Below are 23,561 nucleotides of genomic sequence, written 5' to 3'. Positions count from 1 at the left end.
AAAGGGGCTTTCCCTCTGCCCAGTGCCCATCCACCCAATCTCCTCCCCCTCCCCTCCCCCCGGTCAGTTTCACCTATCCTAAGTATGATTCACCATATGCTCAGAGGCATATGCTACCAAATTCTTCCAAGCTACACAGGAAGTGGATTGGACTGTGAAAGACCAACCCAAATTGTGTTTGCATTTTTACAAATTTGTAACGCAGTACAATTTCTCAGAGAGGAGGTCAGGTCTCTTGCTCCCCTGGTGCATTCACTATAGCTGCCCAATTTCCCTGCTTTTAAAGTTTGATAGAAATATCTGTGGGCTATAGGTATGTTCTTAAACCACAAGGTTTTTGTCTGTTAGTGAATTATTATTAATGTACCTGCAATGTAGGGTGACATTTCATGCATCTCATGAAGTAGACCAGGGGCGGCAACATACATGGGTGCACCTGGGACAGGAGAGGCTTTCTGTGGCACCCACAGAGTCCCCTCCCACCTCTGAAATCAGTCTTGAAAGAAGCATTCTGTTGTGGTCAATAGAATAGGTTGTGGTGTGTGCTTGGATGCAGTGTGTGTCTGTGTGTACACATGAGTGCACACACACATGTGCAATGGCCACAACATTTTTTCCAGTTTTCCAGCACACTCTGCGTCTGTTGCACCTGTGAGGATTTCACTGGGACTGGGATGTAAGTCATATGGGATATCAGAAGGAAGCTGAGAGGACAAAAAAAAAAAAGCAGAGCTTGATGTGGTACAGATGAAATGGCTTGCTTATTTTAAATAACTTCCTGCTGCTTCACGTAGCTAAGCTGTCATATACAATAATTTGCCATGTGAACCAGGGGTTTTCTCAATGGTACCAAAATCTGAAAGAAAAGGATTTAGTGCCACATTGAGACAGTCACCTTGGAGAGGAATGACAATTTTTTTTGATGTAGCAGCTGTTTGTGTGCATTGGCCTTCAGTATCTTAACTGAAAAATAATTAAGCAGCAGTCTCATTTAAAATGTTTGTGTTGGCTACAAACAACCAAGCACATACTGTTGTTCACAGGAACTACAGGCAGACCATGATTACAGTGGCATTTTTTTAAAGTTAAAAACTTTTAATAAATTTAGTTAAAAAGACATTTATGTGCTCTTGGCACTGTTTAAAGCATTGTAGGAAGGAAGGATGATTTTTTTCAAATACAGTAATCTAATTCTGAAGGAAAGATACAGCAAGTAATTCTATGATCAGTTGGCTAGCAAGGACATGACAGCAATCAAAAACACAAGTAAAACAATGTTTTTAAAATAAAAACCTTTTGCTTCTTGCCCAGCTACATTTACTAACATCACATACCATATTGCTACTTCTAGCCCATGCTCTTACCACTCAGTTTTATAGTTTTTAGTGAAACCCAAAAAGGGTCTTGTGACACTTGGAAGACTAACATATTTATTAAAAAGTATTCTGAAGGAACAGACCACACAGAGGATATACAACGAGAACTTTACTATCACTAAAGATATGAAGAGAACAAGGCCCACAGCATGGTGCTGCTTGTAGGCCAAACTGCAACTCAGAACTGAAACAAAACTGCCACAGCCCTGGCAGTTCCATGTATGGCAAGCCTGGAGGGCCAATACACAACACCCCTCCCCCCTAGCTCTCATAGTCCTGAAGATACTTGGGACGAGCCCTAATGCGGGTTGATCGGCAACAGTTTTGCATTGAAGCTGATAGTGCATCACCTTGTTCCCCGTTTGGCTCTGGTTCATGCAGGTCCACTTCAGGGTCCAGGCGCAACTGCTCTTGTCCAGCATCAGGAGCAGCCACTGGCTCATTTCCTCTTCCCACTTGAGTATTTCCAGCACCCCCAGAGTGAACTGATGGAGGTGGGCTTTGTCCTCTCATCTGGTTCACATGTCGATGTAACACATGGCCATCTGGTGTTTGAGCCCTGTAGGACAATGGCCCCGTGGCTTGGGTCACAGTGGCAGGAATCTGCATTTCACCAGCACAGTAGTTCCTGACTTACACAGGCTCACCTGGGGTGAACACCTGTAAAGGTTCTTGAACTGCAACAGACTCCCTTGGTTGGTCCTTAGTAAAGTCAGGATGCATCCGATCAAGCAGAGTTGCCAGTCATCTGTTCATTAATAGCTCAGCTGGGCTCCTTCCAGTTGTGGCACAAGGCGTGATATGTTGTAACAGGAGAAAACTTGCAAGGCTCGGTCCCAGTCACCTTCTACAAACCGTTTCAAAGCATCCATTGTTGTCCTGACCATCCTCTCAGCCTGGCCATTGGTTGCTGAATGAAAAGGGGCTGAAGTGACATGCTGAATTAGTCCATTATCCAGAAATGTGCGGAATTCCGCAGATGTGGACTGGGCCCCATTGTCTGAGACAATGGTGTTGGGCAACCCATGTGTTGTGAAAAGCCTGCGTAAGGTCTTGATAACAACACGGGACGTCATCGATGATACAGGAACCACTTCTAACCATTTGGAGTATGAATCAACAACAATCAAGAAGGTTTGTCCCTGGAAAGGGCCTGCAAAGTTGATATGAAGCCATGACCATGGCGTTTTTGTCGATTCCCATTGGTGCACTGGGGCATGTGGTGGAGCTGGTCTTGAAACCTGACATTTCTCATATCTCTTGAAGCATTCTTCAAACTCACTATCCATCTTGGGCCACCATACATAGCTGCACCCCAGAGCCTTCATTTTCACTATGCCAGGGTATCCAACATGTAGGGCCTCCAACACCCGATGTCTCAATACAGTAGGAATGACAATTCTATTTCACCACAGGAGGCATCCCTTGTGCACTGATAGTTCATGTTGTTTGGATACAAATGGCCTGAATTTCTCCTCAAGCTTCCCTAATGGCCATCCCCTCCACATCCAGTTGAGAACACGGGTAAGAACTGGGTCCTTGGACGACACAGTGGCAATATTCCCAGCATGGAGGGGTGGTACCGGTAATGACTCTAATAACAGCACATCCAGCAGAGAGGTTTCATCAACCCCAGCAGAAGGGAGAGGGAAGCGGCTCAAAGCAGCAGCATGGGCAATGTTCCTGCCAGGCTGATGTTGCAAGATGTAATCGTACGCGTTCAGGAAAATCGCCCATCGCAACATGCTTGGAGATAATATTTGAGGCATCTGCTGGTTAGGGGCAAACAATCCCAATAATAGCTCATGGTCAGTAGCAATAGTGAATGGTCGACCATTGACATAGTCATGGAATTTTTTTTACACTAGCTACAAGAGGAGGGGAGCCAAGATGGCGATCTAGGAGGACGCATTATCAGGAGCTCCGCATTTCTATCTATTAAGGAACCAAATTAACTACTCACCATCCAAGTGTCGCTATCTCAGGTGGACTGTATATCAACCCTGCTCATATTCGACCTTGAGCAATTGTAAATCTATTTACGGCCTGTCCGGGGAGAACTCTTTTACTTAACACGGCATTCCTTCCTTTCATTTCATCCGGCTTGGCCGTCTGCCCGCCAGTGAGAACTATATCAAGTAAGCTACTACTACGAACTATAAATAGCTAACAAACAATGAACATTTATTTTTACACCCTGGCATTGACATCAGCAAAAGCCTTTAAGATTATTTGTCTTATCTGGTTATATTACGGCAGCTCCCCCTTTTAGCAGTCTGTAGTTTGTATTTTATTTTATTTTAAAGGAACACTAGCCACTGCATTGCTGTGATTGCTTGGTTTGGACTGGATTTTAAAGTGGCAGCTCAGCAGTTACCTAGTAATATGGTTTTCACCAGGAAAAACTATAAAGATATGGGAATCGTCCCCTCACTTGAGCTCAGCACGCATCCTGGCCGAACTAAGCAGTCGAAAATAACTCATTTTTATTCCTCTAAGGAGGCTAACCCTGAAGGAATTAAAGATAAGGAAACCACTGCCAAAAGTGCTCATCAATCAAACTTAGCAATGGACTGGTCAATAAATAACATTCCAGGCTGGCAAACTGACATTTGCGACCCATCCTCTATAAATCTGGCCCAAGAGATAGCCTGGGCGGAGAGCAGGTCTTTGTAAGGAACAGCTACAATCCCCCTGGATGGGGCTAAACTTACTCAAACTGAATGTTTCTCAAGTCAACCCTTGGAAGTCCCTGAATGCATGGACAGTAAAGTGAATTCCACCTCAAAGCACTCCAACCAAACTGCGCTGACTGAGGAACTAAGTGATCCAGGTAAAAAGATTGCCCAGACAGTTGAGACTTGGTTCCTCTAGATAGCAAGGGTCCTTGATTGCATTACAGTATTTTTAGCAGAATCCAACCAATTTCTAACTACTTTAACAGAAGCTCATATCAAATCTGGCCGAAACTGCGAGGAGAAGGAGACCTGTTCGCCATCAATCCTGTCCGTTATTCAAATTTTGCAACCAAAAGATCCTCCCTCGAGAGATACGAAGAAATCCAAGGGCAAGGCACGGAAGTCTAGGAACAATACGGCTAGGTCATCTAACAAGAGCAAGAATATTATTATTTTATTATGTATTGTATTATTATGTATTGCTGAATTTAATGTTGTACGTCGCCTAGAGTGGTTTCGGCCAGATAGGCGACACAAAAATTAAATTTATTATTATTATTATTATTATTAAATCTTTAAAGAGCCGCTGCAGTTATAAAATGAAATTTGAGAATCTCTTTAAATTATTGGATGCTCCACCAACACAGGAAAAGAAATGGCGACAGAAAAGACTGTTCAGCCTGAACAAAACCAGAGTGCCAGCATTAAATCTCCACAAGAAGCTTTGGTGACTTCTCCCCCTCTATCTCGGCCTAAGCCCATATCACAGAACCAGGTTCTTGACCAACTTTAGTTCCTAAAGACCCCAAACCAACCCTGAGGCGGGCGAGAGGTACGAAATGGGTCTTAGTTCTAAACCTTTTTAAGCTGGCCCTGTCTAACTATCCTAAACCGGAAGGCCTTGTAACTCAGAAAAAGCGTAAAATCCATCTGCTAAAGATTCTTGAATGCACTCTTCCCGGGGCTCTGAATATTGGCGACATAGCTCATATAGAATATCTGTTCTACAACTACGCCAATGCTCGTACCTTGGTGTCTTTCACTGACATGGGAAAAACTAAACTGGTATTGGATAACAGAGACTTACTTTCTACTCATAGCCTCCTAGTGACAAGAGTATTTGAGAACCTAGCGTCCCCTCGGATGTTAATCCCCCATCCTGGCATAGGTACAAATGAGACTCTGGTAAAATGGGACAGCAAGGTAGGAAACAAACTGATCAAGTTGGAGTCTGAACCAACATCCTTTCAACCTAGAGTTCCGGACCCACTGGCTCAGAAAGTCCAGAAAGGAATTGACCCCCATGTGCAATTTCCAGTGATAAAGGAGGAGAATAAATGGCTTATTGAAGAGGAGCTGACCCTGCTCGATTTGTTCTGTACGCTACCTACTGCAGCCCAAATGGAAATTCTGGCAAGGCTTTATGGTCTAACAACCCATCTAGAAATGAGAATGACGACTTCTAGAAACGGGGCCGCCATGGAGAATGAACTTGATAGACTGAAGAACCATGAGGTAACCCGCATCGACCATTCTAAACCCTTAGAAAGACCACCTCAAAAAGTGACAGAGGCTAATCACCATGACTCTTTAATTCAGACCACAGCAGAAATCAACCTATTAGCCCCAGGCACGATGCAAGAAGAAGCCGGCTCCTACCGCCCATAATATGGGAACTTCTAGCTCTGTACTTGGACAGATATGAGATGGCCTGATTTAATTGAAGAGGGGTCCCCTCAGAAGGTAATCGCCCCCATGAGCTACCCATCTAACTTCCCAAAACCAATGCTATCAAACGTAAGCAGACTCGATCCAATGTTGGACAGGATCGTCAGCTGGGAGAAGGAGACCGACCTCCCATAACAGAAATAAGGCAGAACTTACTGCCCTGTCAATCTGCCCCTCCTTGACAAAGAGTTAGCCAGCTGGACTGTGGCAACCAAACTGTCTATGCAAACAAAGAACCAATTCTAGATGCAGACCTTGAAATACGTCCATCTTGCATCCAGTGGTTGCCCAATGTAGAAAATGATCTAAAAGAGACACGAGATACAAAGCACAAAGGGCTGAATATAATCTCTTGGAATATGGTGGGATGGGAAAATAAAATGGCAGATAAAGAACTTATTGAAATGTTTCAACAATATGATATAGTCTGCCTGCAAGACACCTGGACTTACGAATCTAACCCCCCTCCTTTACTGGGTTATAAAACATTTAGCCAGCCAGCTATAAAGAAATCTAAGAAGGGTCGAGGTAGTGGACGCCTGATGTCCTTCATATCTTTGGAATTAGCAGGAGAATCTCAATTGGCCAACTTTGGACTACAGAACAACTACCTTCTGTCACTACAACTAAAAACAGGGACAGGAGATCCCTTTTTTTGTATAAATACCTATTTTCCATCTACTAACTGCTCGTTAATAGCCCCTAAGATATGGAAAGATCTATTTCTTTTGCTGGAGCAGATAGATCAGAAGTTCCCACAAGCATACATTTTCATATGTGGAGACTTCAATGCCCGAATTGGGGCAAATTCTGAAGGTTTCTTACAACCGTTAGGCATAGATTTGGAAGATATTTTTCTAACATCCCATATCTCTATGGACAGTAAATATAATCAGCAAGGATCAAAAACTTCTAGAATTTATATTACCGTCTGAATTTATACTCGCTGCATGGGAGCTCACTGGATAAAACTAGAGGCTTTTTCACCTACTTGAGTAAACTTGGTGCTAGTGCTATTGACCACATTATGGTCTCTGCCTCACTATTTCTGTTAGTAAATACCTTTGAAATTCTTGGACGAACTGAAAGTGACCATTTTCCCATATCAGTGTCCTTAAGCCCACTGCTTGAACATGTATCAAGAACTGAAACAATAAATTTGATTGGGGAAATGTTGGGTGAGAGGAGACTGAAATGGTCCTGCAGACTAAGTAGCACTTGCCAGAAGAAACTACAAAATATTTTTTTGCTGAGCAAGTGACAATTATTTTGGGATAAATCCTTGAATCACATAGATATCTTCCAGTAAATTGTCACAGAGCTTAGGCCCTGCTTTGTAATATCTAAAGATAAAAGTACACAGATAACTTGCTATGGCTGGTTCGATGCTGAATGTAAAAAGGCCAAGAAAGTATTGGCAAAAAAAAAAAAGAGAGAATCCCACAAGAAATCATCAGAGGAAACAATGAAAGACTTAATTAAATGTAGGATGGAATACAAAAGATTACTCAAAAATAAGAAAGGGGCATACATAAAAACACAGTGGCAGGATTTAGGACAAGCGGTAACGGAACGGAATGAAGGTAAATTCTGGGAGCTGGTCTCCCGTGGTCTAAAAGAAACAAGGTCTACAGGCTGCAGTCCCTGCCTCCTCATGGATTAAGCACTTCTCAAATATATTCGGAGGACAGCCTAATGACAGGGTAGAGACAGAGGTTTATAAAGATCTTGTTAACCTACCTGAGTGGCAACCAGTTACCACCTGTGAGGTAAAGATTCTTATTTCTTCTTTGAAATCAAAGAAAGCACCAGGAGAAGATATGCTTCCTCCAAAACTTTTCAAAGAAAATGCAGATTGGTGGACGCCTATTCTAGCTGGATTATTCACCACAATAAACAGCACTGGTCAAATGCCTCCCAGGTGGAAAACTAGTATAATATTCCCAATCTATAAGAAAGGGGACAGGAATGACCCACAAAATTATCGGCCAATTAGTCTGTTAGACATTCCTTCAAAGCTTTATGCCCGATATTTACTCCAAAAATGATAGCCGGTATGGAGAACAAGTCTTATGAGGAAAGGTTGAAGGAACTTGGCATGTTCAGTCTGGTGAAGAGAAGGCTGAGGGGTGACATGATTGCACTCTTTAAGTACCTGAAGGGCTGTCACATAGAGGAGGGTACAGATTTGTTCTCTACTGCCCCAGAGGGTAGGACTAGGTCTAATGGTTTTAAGTTGCAGGAGCGTAGATTCAGATTGGACATTAGAAGAAACTTCTTGACAGTAAGGGCGGTTCGGCAATGGAACCGACTGCCTAGGGAGGTGGTGGGATCCCCTTCGCTGGATGTCTTCAAGCAGAGGCTGGACAGCTATCTGCGGGAGATGCTCTAGCTGTGGATTTCCTGCTGTGAGCAGGGGGTTGGACTCGATGGCCTACAAGGCCCCTTCCAACTCTATGATTCTATGATTCTATGAAGAACAAGCAGGATTTAGGAGAGGGTATGGTATGATAGATCAATGCTTTACCCTAAATTACATCATACAGAAATATACCAAGAATAAAAAGCACCTTTACGCCGCCTTTATCGATCTTTCTGCTGCTTTTGACTCTATAAATACATCCAGGCTATGGGAGAAATTACAAAGTACCAACACTGACCGCAGACTCTTAGTTGATTCAAGAACTATACAGCAACACAGAACTGAGGGTTAGAATTGGCTTAAAAGGCACTTTGACAACATGAGGCGTGAAACAGGGATGCCTATTGGCTCCCACTCTTTTTAATATCTATATTAATGATTTGGTGCCCTGGCTAGCCCAAGTAGACTCCCCCCCCGCAGTAATCAGTAATAGAAAGATCTTTATTCTAATGTATGCGGATGATTTGGTGCTCATCTCCCTTTCTTGCTTGGGTCTCAAAAATCTTTTGGACGTATTTAGCGCCTATTGTAAACGTGAGCATTTGACCATAAATTACTCTAAAACCATGGTCTTTGGTAAATGTAATCCAAAGCATAAATGGATTTTAGACCAACAGGTCATAGAGCAAGTCCGTTCATTTAGATATTTGGGCATTATCTTCAGCAAGTCCCTCACGTGGAAATGGCACAGAGAGGCGACGAAGCTGAAAGCAGAGAAAACGATAGGGGCTTTAATGAAGTTCTACTATAACAAGGGAGGACAGTTGATTGAACCTGCCTTAAAGATTTTTGGTAGCAAAGTGGTCACACAAATGCTCTATGGTGCAGAAGTTTGGGGCTCTGATATAGATATCATAAAAACCTTGGAAATAGCACAGAATAATTTTTTTTGAAAGCTATATTCTCTTCCACCAGGAATTCCAGCAGCTTTCCTGAGAACTGAATCTGGTTGGCCGTCAATAAAGACAAAAGCAGAGTGGCTACAGTTAAATTATCTTAAATGAGTAGCCACTCTGACAAATGAACACCTGCCAGCATTGTGCTACATGGAGATGAATAATAACCAAAACTGGAAGTTAATGTCCCACAGGCTCTTAAATAGTTACCATCTCCCCGAGTTGAATTCCCTCCTGGGTATGGAAAAGAGGCACCTAAGGGACTGGCTCTTCTGGATTGATGCCAGAAGGGATTTGCAATTAATTAAGACCTGCAGATTCTCTCCATGGTTCGCTTCTGTGAAAACAGAACACTTTAGAGCCAGTTACTTGACAAAATTAATGCCAGTCTCCCTAAGAAATGCTTTATGGAACTACGTTTCCAAGTTATACCAACTGCAGTATTGGACGGACGCTACCGAAAGGTGCCATTTGAAAATAGACTCTGTATCTGTGACCAAGCTCAGGTGGAGGACATTGTTCATTACATGCTAATGTGCCCACTTTATGGACACCCAAGAGACAGATTCCTGAAACCTCTGTTGTTTCAGGGGAGCAGGAATACCTTAGCAGAATTAGTACAATAACTCCTGAGTGATACTAACAGCCATGTTACTCACAAAGTGGCTCTTTTTGCTCTTGCTGCAAAAAAGATTAGAAAGAAAGAACTAGATAAAATAGCAATAAACTGCCGGGGAGATTCTGATCTTTAAATTGTGCTAGTCGACCCTAAGTCTGAAATTTGTATAATATAGATTGCAACAACCTGTTCTTTGTATATTTTATATATCTTTGTATGTTTTATATTTTACGTTTTTACATTTTAATGTATTTTAAGGTATTTGTCATGGCCTTTCACTAGTAAAATAAATATTTTTGGACTTGACACTAGCTACAATAGCCAGGGCCTCCTTATCAATTTGGGCATAATTCTGTTCTGTTGAAGACATTGTTCTGGAGTAGAAAGCAATAGGCACCTCATGAGAGTCCTTAAGGCGGTGGCTCAGGACAGCTCCAATACCATACGGAGAGGCATCACATGTGAGAATCAAGGGCTTCTGTTCATCATAGTGCACCAAGATGCTGTCAGACGATAACAGATGTTTTACAGCACAGAAAACCTCATCATGCCAGGCTGTCCACTGGACATGCAGCATGCTTGTCAAGAAGGCAATGCAGTGGTTCTGCCACTATAGCTTTATGTTTCAGGAATGCGTGATAGAAATTCAAGAGCCCCAAGAAAGCTTGGAGTTCCTGTTTATTACGGAGCACTGGAGCTTCATGAATCGCTTTAAATTTCACTGGGGTAGGTCGAATGCCAGTGGCATCAATACTGTAGCCAAGGAATTCAATTCGGGAAACACCAAATACACATTTCTCATGCTTGACCCGGAGACCAGTAACAGCAAAAAAGGTGCAGTACATCCCGCACCAATGTGGCATGTTCAGCAATGGAGTAGCTGGCAACCAAGAAATCATCAAAATATGGTTTGGCACCTGGTACTCCTTTAAAAATGTCCTCCCTTAACCTCTGAAAAAGTCCAGGGACCACAGAAACACCAAACTGGAGGCATTTTACTCTGAATGCTCCACGATGAGTGGTGATAATCCAAGCATCGGCAGTAGCATCATCCACAGACAGTTGCTGATAGGCCTGAGCTAGGTCAAATGTTGCAAAAAATGTTCCTTGTGAAAGTGATGCCAAAAGATGACTCACCGCTGGGATTGGATATGGATGCTGATGCAGGGCTTTATTGATAGTACACTTGTAATCACCACAAATGCGGATGTCGCCACTGGCCTTCAATGGAGTGACAATGGGAGTCTCCCATGTAGGGTGTGTCACTGGCTCCAAGATGCCTTTGCCGATGAGGCAATCAAGTTCAGCATTAATCTTTGCTCGCAATGCAAACAGAACATGGCGGGGTTTCATATGGACGGGGGCCACAGTAGGATCCAAGAACAATGAAATAGGAGACCCCTTATATTTCCTAAGACCTTTATCAAAAACAGCTTTGAAATCATTTAGGATGCTATCCCATAATGATTCATCAATCTAGTGGACCCCCGTGATAGCAATGCCCAATGGCTCAAACCAGTCTAAGCCAAGGAGACTGGTGCAATGCCCTTGAGCAACCAATAACTGTACAGTTTCATGGAAAGTTTGGTAATGCACCCCAACTTCACAGATGCCCTTTATTGGAACCTGATTTTCCTGGTAATCAGTAAGTTTGGAGTGGAAAGAGACAATTTGTGGGCCCCCACAAGGAAATATTTGCTGGTAGGTTTCTGATGAGATGATAGTGTAATCTGAGCCCAAATCAGCTTCCATTGTGCATGGAATGCCCTGGATGGTGACTGTCACCTTCACCTTCCTCACATTGGCAGAGTACTACAACCCTGGCTTGATGTGGTTGATCACCTCCTCTGCGTTGTCATATGTGGAAAACTTCTGTACAGTGTGTGTGGTACTGCTTTGTGTCCTACTGTTAATGGTTCTTACAATTTCTGGGGTATGCAAAGAAGCCCTACCCCATGAGGGATGAACAACTGGCTGCTTTACCAGCCATTTCTAGGCTGGAGTTATTCTCTCTGGCACCTTGCAGGGCCCAGAAATTTAGAAACACAGTGGTTGGGCATCTGAAGGTTGAGGAATACCTTTATGCACTTTTGCCCCTCCCTAGCAACTCTTGGCTTTTTCATTGTATTTTAAAGATATCGAAATTTACCTCAAGAACTATGGTTAGTAGGTGGAGTATAAATATTCCAAAACAAATAAATTTCATTACTAATATTAAACTATGGCCTGGATACAACAACCTGTTTTGCTCGGAATGTGCTTGTTGTACCCAAGTGAAATTTTTGCCTTTTTCTGAACGGCTAAATCCTCTGTCATATCACAAACTACTTTTGAAACTCCTCTCAATTTCAAAAGCAGTTTGGCATGCAGTATTTGTGTGGTGCTTGCTGTATGAGAAAAACAAGTCTAACCCCCCCCCCTTTGAACTAGTTACATAGTTCTTTGGATCTTGATCTATATATTTTGAGGCAGACTAAAAGGCGGTTGTCATTTATTCAGTACCCATATTTCAAAGGCACCCATTCTGTTTTCCATTAATGAGTCTCTCTTTAAGTCTTTAAAAAAAATAATGCCCAGACATTAATGAGTCTCCAAGACAAGTGAATTCTTTGGTAGCTGGACAGCTATAACACCATTTTATATCTATCTTTACTGAATGGCCAGAATTTTGAAATGAATATATACCTCTCAGTTAAAGTGCTGGTTGACTTGGCACAGATTATCATCAAACTGTAAACATTTATGTATAAGATTCTAATAAAATCTACCCTAAGTGCTTCGATTTTTCTCTCAATCTTCACTGTGCATCAGTCTTTAAGAATTTTCTATATTGCCATAAGCATAAAATCATCACCACCCATATTCATAATGTCAGCTATCATATTGAGTTTGCAATTACAGTTGATATGTAGTGACACTTTCATTTGAGTTAATGGTTAATTTATTCAGAGGAGTATATGGAAATAGGATACTCAATCATTCACTTCTCCATATATTGTCTTCTCAGGTTAAAATTAAAACAGAAATGCTCAACAGAATAACTAAATCACAGAACAACCAATTTGCATTTTCTTACCGTATATTCTGGCGTATAAGACGACTGGGCGTATAAGACGACCCCCAACTTTTCCAGTTAAAATATAGAGTTTGGGATATACTCGCCGTATAAGACTACCCCTGCTTATGACATGCAGGTACTTAGCAGGAAAACTGTCACTTATAAACATAAGGCTGTTTGTCATCAAACATGTAAACATAAAACAGTGCAAGTGGATTAAACTTTTCCTAATTCACTCTAAAGTTGAAAGGAAGGAAATTCCCTAACGGCTCTCAGGGAGACCGCAGCTGCGGCTCCTTTCGTTTTCCCCCCCAGTAAATTGCCTACGGCTTTCAGGGAGGCTGAGGCTGCGGCTCCTTTTGTTCTCTGGCGGCTGACACAGCTCTAATCAGGAGCTTGCGATCGCGGCTTCCTGGCCCGCTCCGCGGCATTTTTTCCTGACTTCTTCGGCTTACTTACATAAGGAGCCTGTACATACGGCTTCCTTTTGCCTCCTGAAGCTCAGTAACGTTACGGGAGACCGCGGCTGCGGCTCTCCCCCCCCTACATAAGAAGCCTGTGCATACGGCTTCCTTTGCCTCCTGAACCTCAGTGACATTACGGGAGACCGCGGCTGCGGTTCTCCCCCCCTCAGCAAGCCACCTAGAATTAACTGAGAGCTTGCGGCTGCTGCTCTCAGTATTGCTGCCACTTTACCTTTTTCACGGCAGCTCCAGAGCCTGCAGCTGCGGCTCTGTGTCAGAGCCCCTATCTGGGGGGGTTGCTCCGCCTCCCCCGGCTCGTCTGCGGCATCTTAAGCCTACCGCAACTGCCTTTAGAGCCCGCAGCTGTGGCTCATTCTTTCCCTCGTTTGCTGAGCCCAATCATGCTCTCGCAGTCCAGCGGCCCCAGAGTTTTGGTTTGAGACTGTTTTGTGCTTGCTGGTGCGTTCCTATGACCGCCATTGCTTCTTTATCACCCCAAGCTTCTCTGATTGGCCAATTTTCCCGCCTTTTTTGCGGCCGCCATTTCACCCGGCGTATAAGACGACCCCCGACTTTTGAGAAGATTTTCCTGGGTTAAAAAGTCGTCTTATACGCCGGAATATACGGTATTTAAATAGCACAACTTCAAAGCATTTGTTCATCACATACATAGATGCTTCTGGATCTGATGTAAGCTGGGTGCCTACTGATAAGCACTCCTAGAAAAACAACTTCGACAGATACTAAATATTGATGATTGGGTGAATCCTTGTGGGGCAATTCCCATAGGGAAGGACAGGTATGATGTGTCTAGAAAAAGAGGTCCAGAACCATTTAAAAGCAAGACCCTGGACCCCCAATAAAATCTTTTATACAGCTCAGTAAGATCTGATGATAAATTGTATCAAAAGCCGCTGAGATGTTCAGCAACATGAGCAAGGTCACATTTCCTCTCTACATTACATGTTATAATCATTCATTGGCAATCACTCGTGGCCGAGTAAGATTGTCTTCCAGGGTAAGGTCTTTAACAGTGGGTCTGTAAGTGACTGTGCAGGCCAATTCTGGAAACATCTTATAATATCAGATGTTTAACACCAGGGCTACTAAAGCATTCTCTTGAACTTTGACTGAAATGAATCACAAAAGTGAATTGAAATGGCTTGCAATTGCTTGCTTCAGCTAAGACATATGAAAAAACAAAACAAACACAGGCCTATTCTCAGGAGTGATCTAGGTCTCTTCCTTCAACATTTTGAAGGCAGAAAACTGGTCCCATGATTGAATTTACAAGTGATGGAAAATAAATAAAAATAATGTTGACAACTCATTTCCTAACAAAAGCTAATATTTATGATAGAGTATATCAGGAAAGAGCATGAACACCGCAGTTTGATCTTTACAATGTTATTGAATAAATGCACTGCAGCATACTGTCTTTCTCTACTGAATGTATGTGTGCACGTGTGGTGGTGTAGCAGCATGTTATTTGAAAGCCTGCATACTTTTACACTAACACATGTTTATCCTGTAACAGATACTACATTTCATTTTGTAACTGCAATACAATAAAACATACTACATTTCATTTTTAAAAATGCCTCAGGGACTACAATGGGATGTTTTGTACAAAAAATGCACACTTAGGTGGAATATAATTGGTGTTGCTCTGCTGACAGAAGGCATCAGTCAGCAGAAAGGAAATAAAAAAAATGTCAATCCCTCCTTCATGGTGCAGCTTATCCCCCCCCCCAAAAAATAAAACTGCTCAGGGAGCTACGGGAACTCTCTAGATCAGATTTCAGTATGTGGGGTATGAAGAATCACTTAGAATTGCCTCCCGCCTTCTGCTGACAGATGCCTTTTGTCACCAGAGTGACATCCACTGGATTCCATCCTTTACTGAGTTACATGTAACTTTTTATGAGACCAACTGATATTTATGTATATAATGTATATATGTATGTAAAACACACAATCACTGGACACAAAAACATAATGAAGGAGGCATTTATACCCTGAACAATCTTATCAAAATGGTCCTCTGTGAGAATAAACAACCCTTGAGCAGAGTGAAAATTCTAAAGCAAAAGTAGTGCTGTTTTCAGGATGTACCTAAAGAAAACTCATTATCACATGTTCAGAAATTCAACAAAGCCCTATTCAGAGTAAACCCATTAAAATTAATGAATCTAAGTTAGTCATTTCCATTATTTGTGTCTACTGAAATTTTTTAATTTTTTTCTTGTTCTAAAAGTAAAAGCCCTGAGCACTTTAACATTTCCTCATATGGAAAATGTTCAGCTTCTTGATCATTTTTGCTGCCCTTTTCTGCACCTTTTCCAGCTTTACAATATCTTTTTGAGATGGGGCACCCAGTACTGTATAAATGCTATACAATGTAAAATTCCAAATGCAGCCACACCACTGATTTCTTAAAAGCATGATGATATTATCCATTTTATTTTCATTCCATTTCCTAATAATCGATATCATGAAATTTGCTTTTTTTAAAAAATCACCACCAGACACTGAGATCTTGTGGTCAAAAGAAAGTACTTCACACAGTACATAGTTAAACTATGGAATTCGCTCCCACAAGAGGCAGTGATGGCCACTAACGCGGATGGCTTTAAAAGAGGATTATACAAATCCATGAAGGATTTAATATGCTGCCAAACTTTCTTGTGGTTGCATAGGGTGCTATAGCTATCATTTTATTGTTGTTTATTGTTATGTTTTTATAGTATTTTTATCTGTTTTTGTGTAAGTCGCTAACATTGTGTAAGTCGCTTGGGGACCTTCGGGTATCAAGCAACTAAATAAGAAAAAGGAGGAGGAGGAGGAGGAGGGGATACTAGCCATGATGGCTATGCTCTGCCTCTAAAAATTTCTCCAGTTTCAAAAATCTAATTTTGGGAAGATTAAACTGTGAACATTATTTATTTATTTATTGAATTTCTTAGTCGCCCATCTGGCTGGCTATCCAGCCACTCTCGGCGACGTACAAAATAGGCATACAAATATAATAGACATTAAAAATCTGAAAACAATAATGATAAAATCTAGCCAACCCCAAAAGCCTGCCTGAAGAGCCAGGTCTTCACGGCCCAGCGGAAACTCATTATAGAGGGGGCATGGCGGAGATCATTTGGGAGGGAGTTCCACAGGGTGGGGGCCACAATTGAAAAAGCCCTCTCCCTAGTCCTCACCAGTCTGGCTGTTTTGACTGATGGGATAGAGAGAAGGTCTTTTGAGGCTGATCTTGTTGGGCGGCATAGCTGATGATGCTGGAGGCGCTCCTTCAGATAGACTGGGCCGAGACCGTATAGGGATTTAAAGGTCAAAACCAACACCTTGAATTGGGCCCGGCAAGCAACTGGTAACCTTGATCTCTCAGCGGCGTTTGATACCATCGACCATGATATCCTTCTGGAGCGACTTACGGATTTAGGAGTGGGAGGCACTGCTTGGCGGTGGCTCTGCTCCTATCTCGGGAATCGTCTCCAGAAGGTGATGCTGGGGGAACATTACTCGAGTCCCTGGGTACTCCAATATGGGGTCCCGCAGGGTTCAGTTCTATCCCCCATGCTTTTTAATATCTATATGAAGCCGCTGGGTGAGGTCATCAGGAGTTTTGGAGTGCGTTTCCAGCAATATGCTGATGATACGCAGCTCTACTACTCCTTTTCATCTTCGTCAGGTGAGGCTGTTGATGTACTAGACCGCTGCCTGGCCGCGATAATGGGCTGGATGAGAGCTAATAAACTGAAACTCAATCCTAACAAGACTGAGATGCTGTTGGTGGGAGGACCCTCTGCCCAGATGGTTGACGTTCGACCTGTCCTAGATGGGGTTACACTCCCCCTAAAGGAACAGGTACGTAGTTTGGGGGTCTTATTAGATCCGCTCCTGTCACTTGAGGCTCAGGTAGCCTCGGTGGCACGGAATGCATTCTACCAGCTCCGGCTGGTAGCCCAACTACGACCCTATCTGAGCAAGGAGCATCTTGCCTCAGTTATCCATGCTATGGTAACCTCTAGATTGGACTACTGTAATGCACTCTACGTGGGGCTACCTATGAAGACGGTTCGGAAACTTCAGCTAGTGCAAAATGCTGCGGCCAGAGTTCTCACTGGGACAAAGAAATTTGACCATATAACACCTGTCCTGGCGCAGCTGCACTGGCTACCGATATGTTTCCGGGCCAGATTCAAAGTGTTGGTTCTTACCTATAAAGCCTTAAACGGCATCGGACCGCAATACCTGATGGAGCGCCTCTCTCGCTATGTACCTACCCGTTCACTACGCTCGACGTCGAAGGCCCTTCTCCGGGTCCCAACCCATAAAGAGGCCCGGAGATCAACAACTAGATCTAGAGCCTTCTCGGTGGTGGCCCCCGAACTATGGAATGCCCTCCCAGACGAGATACGCCTGGCGCCTTCTCTGTTATCTTTTCGGCGCCAGGTAAAAACTTACCTTTTCGCCCAGGCTTTTTAAATTTTGTAAATTTTTAAATATTTTAAATTTAATATTCTAAACTTAATATGATCTTAATTTATAAATCTCAATGGCAATTTTATTAATGTTTTATAATTGTACTATATATATATATTTTTTCCACACTTGCTCATATTTTAATTGTGATTTTATTTGTTGTACACCGCCCTGAGAGCTTTCTGCTATAGGGCGGTCTAGAAATGTAATTAAATAAAATAAATAAATAAATAAATAAACCAGTGAAACTTATTTAGCACTGGAGTTATGTGATCTCATCGGCGGATGCCTTTAATCAGGCGCACCGCCGCATTCTGTACTAGTTGCAGCTTCCGGACTGTTTTCCAGGGTAGCCCCACGTAGAGCGCATTACAGTAGTCTAGGCAAGAGGAGACCAGGGCATGTACCACCGATGGAAGCAGATGATTGGGAAGGTAGGGGCGCAGCCTCCGTATCAGATGGAGTTGATACAGTGCTGCCCGGCTCACAGCCGAGACCTGAGCCTCCATGGACAGCTGGGAGTCAAGAATGATCCCGAGGCTGCAGACCTGGTCTTTCAGGGGCAATTGTACCCCATTGAGCACCAGGTCCAAATCCCCTAACCTTCCCTTGTCTCCCATGAACAGTACCTCGGTTTTGTCAGGGTTCAGTTTCAGCTTATTCCTTCCCATCCAGCCACTCACCGACTCCAGGCACTTGGACAGGGTTTCTACAGTCAACCTCGGTGAAGATTTAAATGAGAGATAGAGCTGCGTGTCATCTGCATATTGGTGACACTGCAGCCCAAATCTCCTAATGATAGCCCCCAGCGGCTTTATATAGATGTTAGATAGCATTGGGGAGAGGATGGAGCCCTGTGGCAACCCACAGGTGAGAGGCCAAGGATCCGAAACCTCATCCCCCAATGCTACTCTTTGGTGCCTATCAGAGAGGAAGGAACGGAACCACTGCAGTACAGTGCCCCCTATGCCTAATCCCTCCAGGCAGTCCAAAAGGATATCGTGGTCAATGGTATCAAAAGCCGCTGAGAGATCCAGGAGGACGATGAAGGTGCATTCACCCCTATCCAACGCTCTCCTCATATCATCCACCAAGGCGACCAAGGCTGTTTCAGTCCCATGTCCAGGCCTGAAGCCCAACTGAATTGGATCCAGATAATCCACTTTCTCCAAGTGCACTTGCAACTGCTTCGTCACCACCCGCTCGACGGCCTTGCCCAAGAATGGTAAGTCTGAGATTGGGCGAAAGTTGTTCAGATCTTGGGGATCCAAGGAGCACTTCTTTAAAATTGGTTTTATTACTGCCTCCTTGAGAGCTGATGGCATCACGCCCTCTTCCAAGGACGCATTTACCACCGCCTTGATCCCCTCGCCCAGTCTGTTCTTGCAGCTCATAATGAGCCATGATGCGCAATGATCGTGTAAGCAGGTGGTTGGCCTTAAGGTTGAAAGCACCTTGTCCACTTCATCAAAAGGAAGAAGCTGGAACCGATCCCACATCACCGGAGAACCACTGGCCTACTCTGGCTTACTCACTGTATCCATAGCGTGTGGAATCGTACTCTTTAGACAATTGATTTTATCTGCAAAGTGCTTTGCAAACTCATCACAGGAGGTCTTAGAATGTCCCATCGGTTCCGAAGCAACTGGACTGACCAGGCTTCGGACCACTTGGAACAGCCTCCTGGGACAGTACCATGCGGATGCAATAGAGGCAGCATAAAAATCTTTTTTTGCTGCCCTTATTGCCACATGGTAGGCTGCTGCAGCCGCTCTGACCCGTGTCTGATCGTCATCAGAGCGAGATTTCCGCCACAGGCGTTCTAGCCGTTTCACCTCCCGCCTCAGAGTTCGCAACCGTGAAGTATACCACAGTGCCGTCTGAGTCCTATTCAAGGGGAGAGGGCGTTTCAGAGCCACCCGGTCTAATGCCCCGGTGATCGCCTCATTCCACTCCTCCACCAGGGATTCAACCAAGTGCCCGTCTTCAGGCTCCACAAAATCCTCAAGCGCATTCAGGAATCTATCAGGATCCATCAAATGCCTAGGGAGGACCATCCTAATGGGTCCTTTGCCCCCGTGGAGGGTGCGTGGCATCGAAAGATCTACTCTCACCAAGTAGTGATCTGACCATGACAAGGGGGTAAGAGATGTAGCCCCCATTTTCAGATCACTCCCCTCCTCTCCCGAGGCACATACAAGGTCAAGTGCATGACCTACATGGGTGGGGCCCATGGAAATAAGGTGCAGCTCCCAGGAAGCCATGGTTTCCATGAAATTCCAAGGTGCCCCTGTGAGGGTGGCCTCAGCATGTACGTTGAAATCCCCCAGCACCAGCAAATTAGGGAATTGCGCCCGCACATCCAAGACCACCTCCAGCACCTCGGCCAGGGAGTCTGTCGTGCAGTAGGGTGGATGGTACACGAGCAGAATCCCTAAGCTGCCCTTTGGGCCCAACCTCCAGTACATGCAATCAGCAACCTTGGTCTCATGGAGAGGAGGTCTGGTGAGAACCAGGGACCCCCGATAGATGACCGCCACTCCCACTCCCCGTCTTCCGACCCTTGGCTGATGCACATACAGGAACCAAGCTGGACACATGGCCTCAAGGATGGAAGCCGTGGCCTCATCCAGCCAGGCTTCCGTAATACATGCCAGGTCTGTGCCCTCATCTAATATCATATCATGGATGAGATATGTTTTTTGGGTGACGGACCTGGCATTGCACAGCAGCAGCCGGAGGTCAGAACATGGAGTCCCACATCCCCCAGCTATCTTCCGGTGTTGGGCAGGCCCGGAACAAGGGACAGATATTATGTATCTCTTCCTCGTTCCTCTTACCTGACGTGGCCTGCCACTAGCACCCCACCAGCATCTGCCGTCCAGCCTCATTATATCTTGGCCTCCCCCCTCCATCAGTCCCCCCTGATATACACATGCCCCTAACATAAAGGAAGGATATGCTAATAGTATGTAAAACTTACCATATAACCATAGTACTTTACTCTAATGAATGCTTATTCTATAATGTTGTTAGCAGGTTTTATGGGACATTTACAGTTATTTAAATCCTCCAGCCTCACTGCTATATAGCCCAAGGCAGTAGACATATGAAATACTTTTATTGGGAAATACTACCAATATTATACTAATTATAAATAAACTCTAAAGGGATACTTTACATAATAGAGAAGATATACAAAAGTGACAAGATTTAGCAATTTTATATAAATAGTATGGGTACAGAAAACTGATAAAAAGATTATTAATGTTTCTGCATGAAAATTCCCATGGTTTTCCATAACAGAAACAACTTTATTCTGTCAAGCCCTTGCTTAAAGGTAATGTGCTGGACTCCTATACATGAGCTTTCAACTATACCAGAGAGCCAAGAAAATGTCTAAGAAAGTAGCAGGCTATTCTAAACCCCTTGTAGTCTGAGATTAATGTATCACATGCCCACATCTTATTCATAAAGACCCTTGGGATATTGAAAATTCATTTGTAGGTGTGTTTTTCCTGAAATACAGAAAAAGCATGTTTACCAAATAGTGCATAACATCTCCTAGACCTGCTTATCATGTGGCATGTAGTCTTGCATCCAGACTTAGAAATATGCTACAATACTTAAGTATCAGAGGTGAGAAACCTTTTTCAGCCCAAGGCCACATTCCCTTCTGAGCAACCTTCCAGGGGCTACATGCCAGTGGTGAGTGAAGTCAGAGACAAAAGTGGCTGGAGCAATGAATGCAAATTTTACTTTTGTAGAATGGGCTAGTTTCTACACACATTCACATACCCATCTCTATCCTGTAAACATTATTAAGAGTTTGAGGACACATTCTAGCCAAGCGAAAACACTTGGGTGTGAAGCAAGGCCAATGGGGAGAAATGGCCTGTGGAGAGAGGGTGTGACTTGGGGAGAGTTCCAAGAGACAGAGAGGTCTGGAAGGCTTCAATTGGCTCCCAGGCCTGAGGTTCCTCACTCCTGACATTATTATTATTCTTGTTATTGATATTAAATTAATTACACACTCTTCACCAGTAGATCCCAGGTGCATCACAACAATACAAAATATAGTATTAAAAACCAGTTTAAAACAAATTGCATTCACAACTAGAGTGGTCCTAAAAATGTATCTCTCAAGTGTCAAAAGCCAAGGAGAAGAAGTACGTCTTTAGCATTCATTGAAAGCTATATAGTGAAGGCACCAGACATACCTCTGTGGGGAGGGAATTCCACAACTTGGGAGCAGCTGCAAAGAATACCCTCTCCCAGGCCATCACCCTGAACATCTGACGGTAGCAGAACTACCAAGAGGGCCCCTTTTGCCAATCTCAACACCCAAGAGGGTCTGCAGGGAAGGAGGTGGTCTTTCAGATATTTGGAGCCTAAGTTGTTTAGGGCTTTAAACCCAAGCGTAAGTATATATAGCAAGTATACTTAGATATCAATGCTATATAGGAACAGAGAGACCCAAATTTTACTTAGACATTTTAATGCCACCATTCTAAATAAGTCATTCAGTACAGCTTCTCAGTTAGCAGAAAAGGATAATTATTAAACTGTTCAAAAGGTTAAATATATGTAGGAGGAGCTGGTTTTCTGACATTCAGTCTCATGAGATAAGACAAGAAAAATGGTCATTTTCCATTTTCTCACAGAAAGGAAAGCATATGGGCCAAACAAACATGGAACTATTCACATACGACACGAATTTCCTGTCAAGGGATGAGATGACTCCCATAACTATTCCCAAGCAAACTGATTGCATCAACATTACAAACAAAGGCACTATTTGCCAACAGTTCCAGGAACATCAATTCTGTGGAGCTAATTTTTTATTCTATTTATGATTGTCAAATAGCTTATAAAAAAAGCAACAAGTGTATGGTGACAACAACCCCATAGCCTTAAAACTTTGCTGTTTTCAACACAAAGATATGTTGGAATATAAAGTGGGACTTACATCTTGTTAATAAATAATAAATGTTCATTTAATTAAAATATTAATACTAGAAAGAGTCTTGAAATCAGGTTTTATAATGGGAAACAGAGGAGAACAGTTCTAGTAAGCTTTAATAAGAAAATAAAAATCCAGTTCAAGGGGAACTGCAGTGAAGTACTAGCAAGATCTACCAGACCTTAGCTTAAGAACAACATATTCACACCTTCATAGTTTTCTATGTTGTGATACATACCTATTAATAACTTTGGAAAATTTGATGTTTCAATGTTGTGATAGTAAACAATTGATGTGATGGCTGCTAAGAATGCCATTCCAGGTGGCATATACAGGTGTAAATGACGAGATTTTGAAACCCTAAGTATAACAAAACATATTATCAGTCAGAAATACCCTGATGGAGAGTACTGCGTTTATTCTGATCCTTAATTAAACTTAGTTGAACAAAGATGTTGATTATGCACAAAACTGCATGTATGGATCATTCCCTCCAGATGAATTGTATGTGCAAATGCACAAGTACACATATCAGAGTTCCCATTCCTAAGATAAATTATTGAATCAGGACATAAAGATGAAATCCAGTGAGCACTTTTGTGTGAATGCATGCAACAGTGTTAGTTCCCTTCAGTTTCTTCTTCAAATTTTTGATGTTCATGATTTAGACTACGGGGACAGAAAAGAATGGGAAATGTTCAGCATATGGATCTTTCCACATCCTTTTTGGTCAAATTGGTTTTATAGATGTGCCCATACATTACTTTAATTTTCAGTTAGACTAAGCTGAATGGCAGTACAATCCTATACAAGTCTACTTAGAAGTAAGTCCCATTGAGGACATGTGTATAAGATTGGAG

The 23,561-nt window shown here is 43.1% G+C and overlaps 1 protein-coding gene across 4 annotated transcripts in view; it reads right to left on the bottom strand.

The window, feature by feature from the left end:
• ABCC8 (ATP binding cassette subfamily C member 8) overlaps positions 1–23,561 on the bottom strand; it is a 156,842-nt gene that overhangs the window by 127,633 nt on the left and 5,648 nt on the right. For 3 of the 4 annotated variants that reach the window (XM_061610242.1, XM_061610243.1, XM_061610244.1), the window contains exon 3: positions 22,940–23,061. In XM_061610242.1, coding sequence (XP_061466226.1) covers positions 22,940–23,061 — 122 coding nt within the window. Of the gene's footprint in view, positions 1–3,339; positions 3,597–22,939; positions 23,062–23,561 lie in introns of those variants that run through there. The other variant, XM_061610245.1, reaches the window with a different exon arrangement.

This window comes from Rhineura floridana, chromosome 2 (genome assembly GCF_030035675.1).
Source record: "Rhineura floridana isolate rRhiFlo1 chromosome 2, rRhiFlo1.hap2, whole genome shotgun sequence".
Lineage (NCBI taxonomy): Eukaryota > Metazoa > Chordata > Lepidosauria > Squamata > Rhineuridae > Rhineura > Rhineura floridana.
This window is presented reverse-complemented; position numbering and strand designations above follow the sequence as displayed.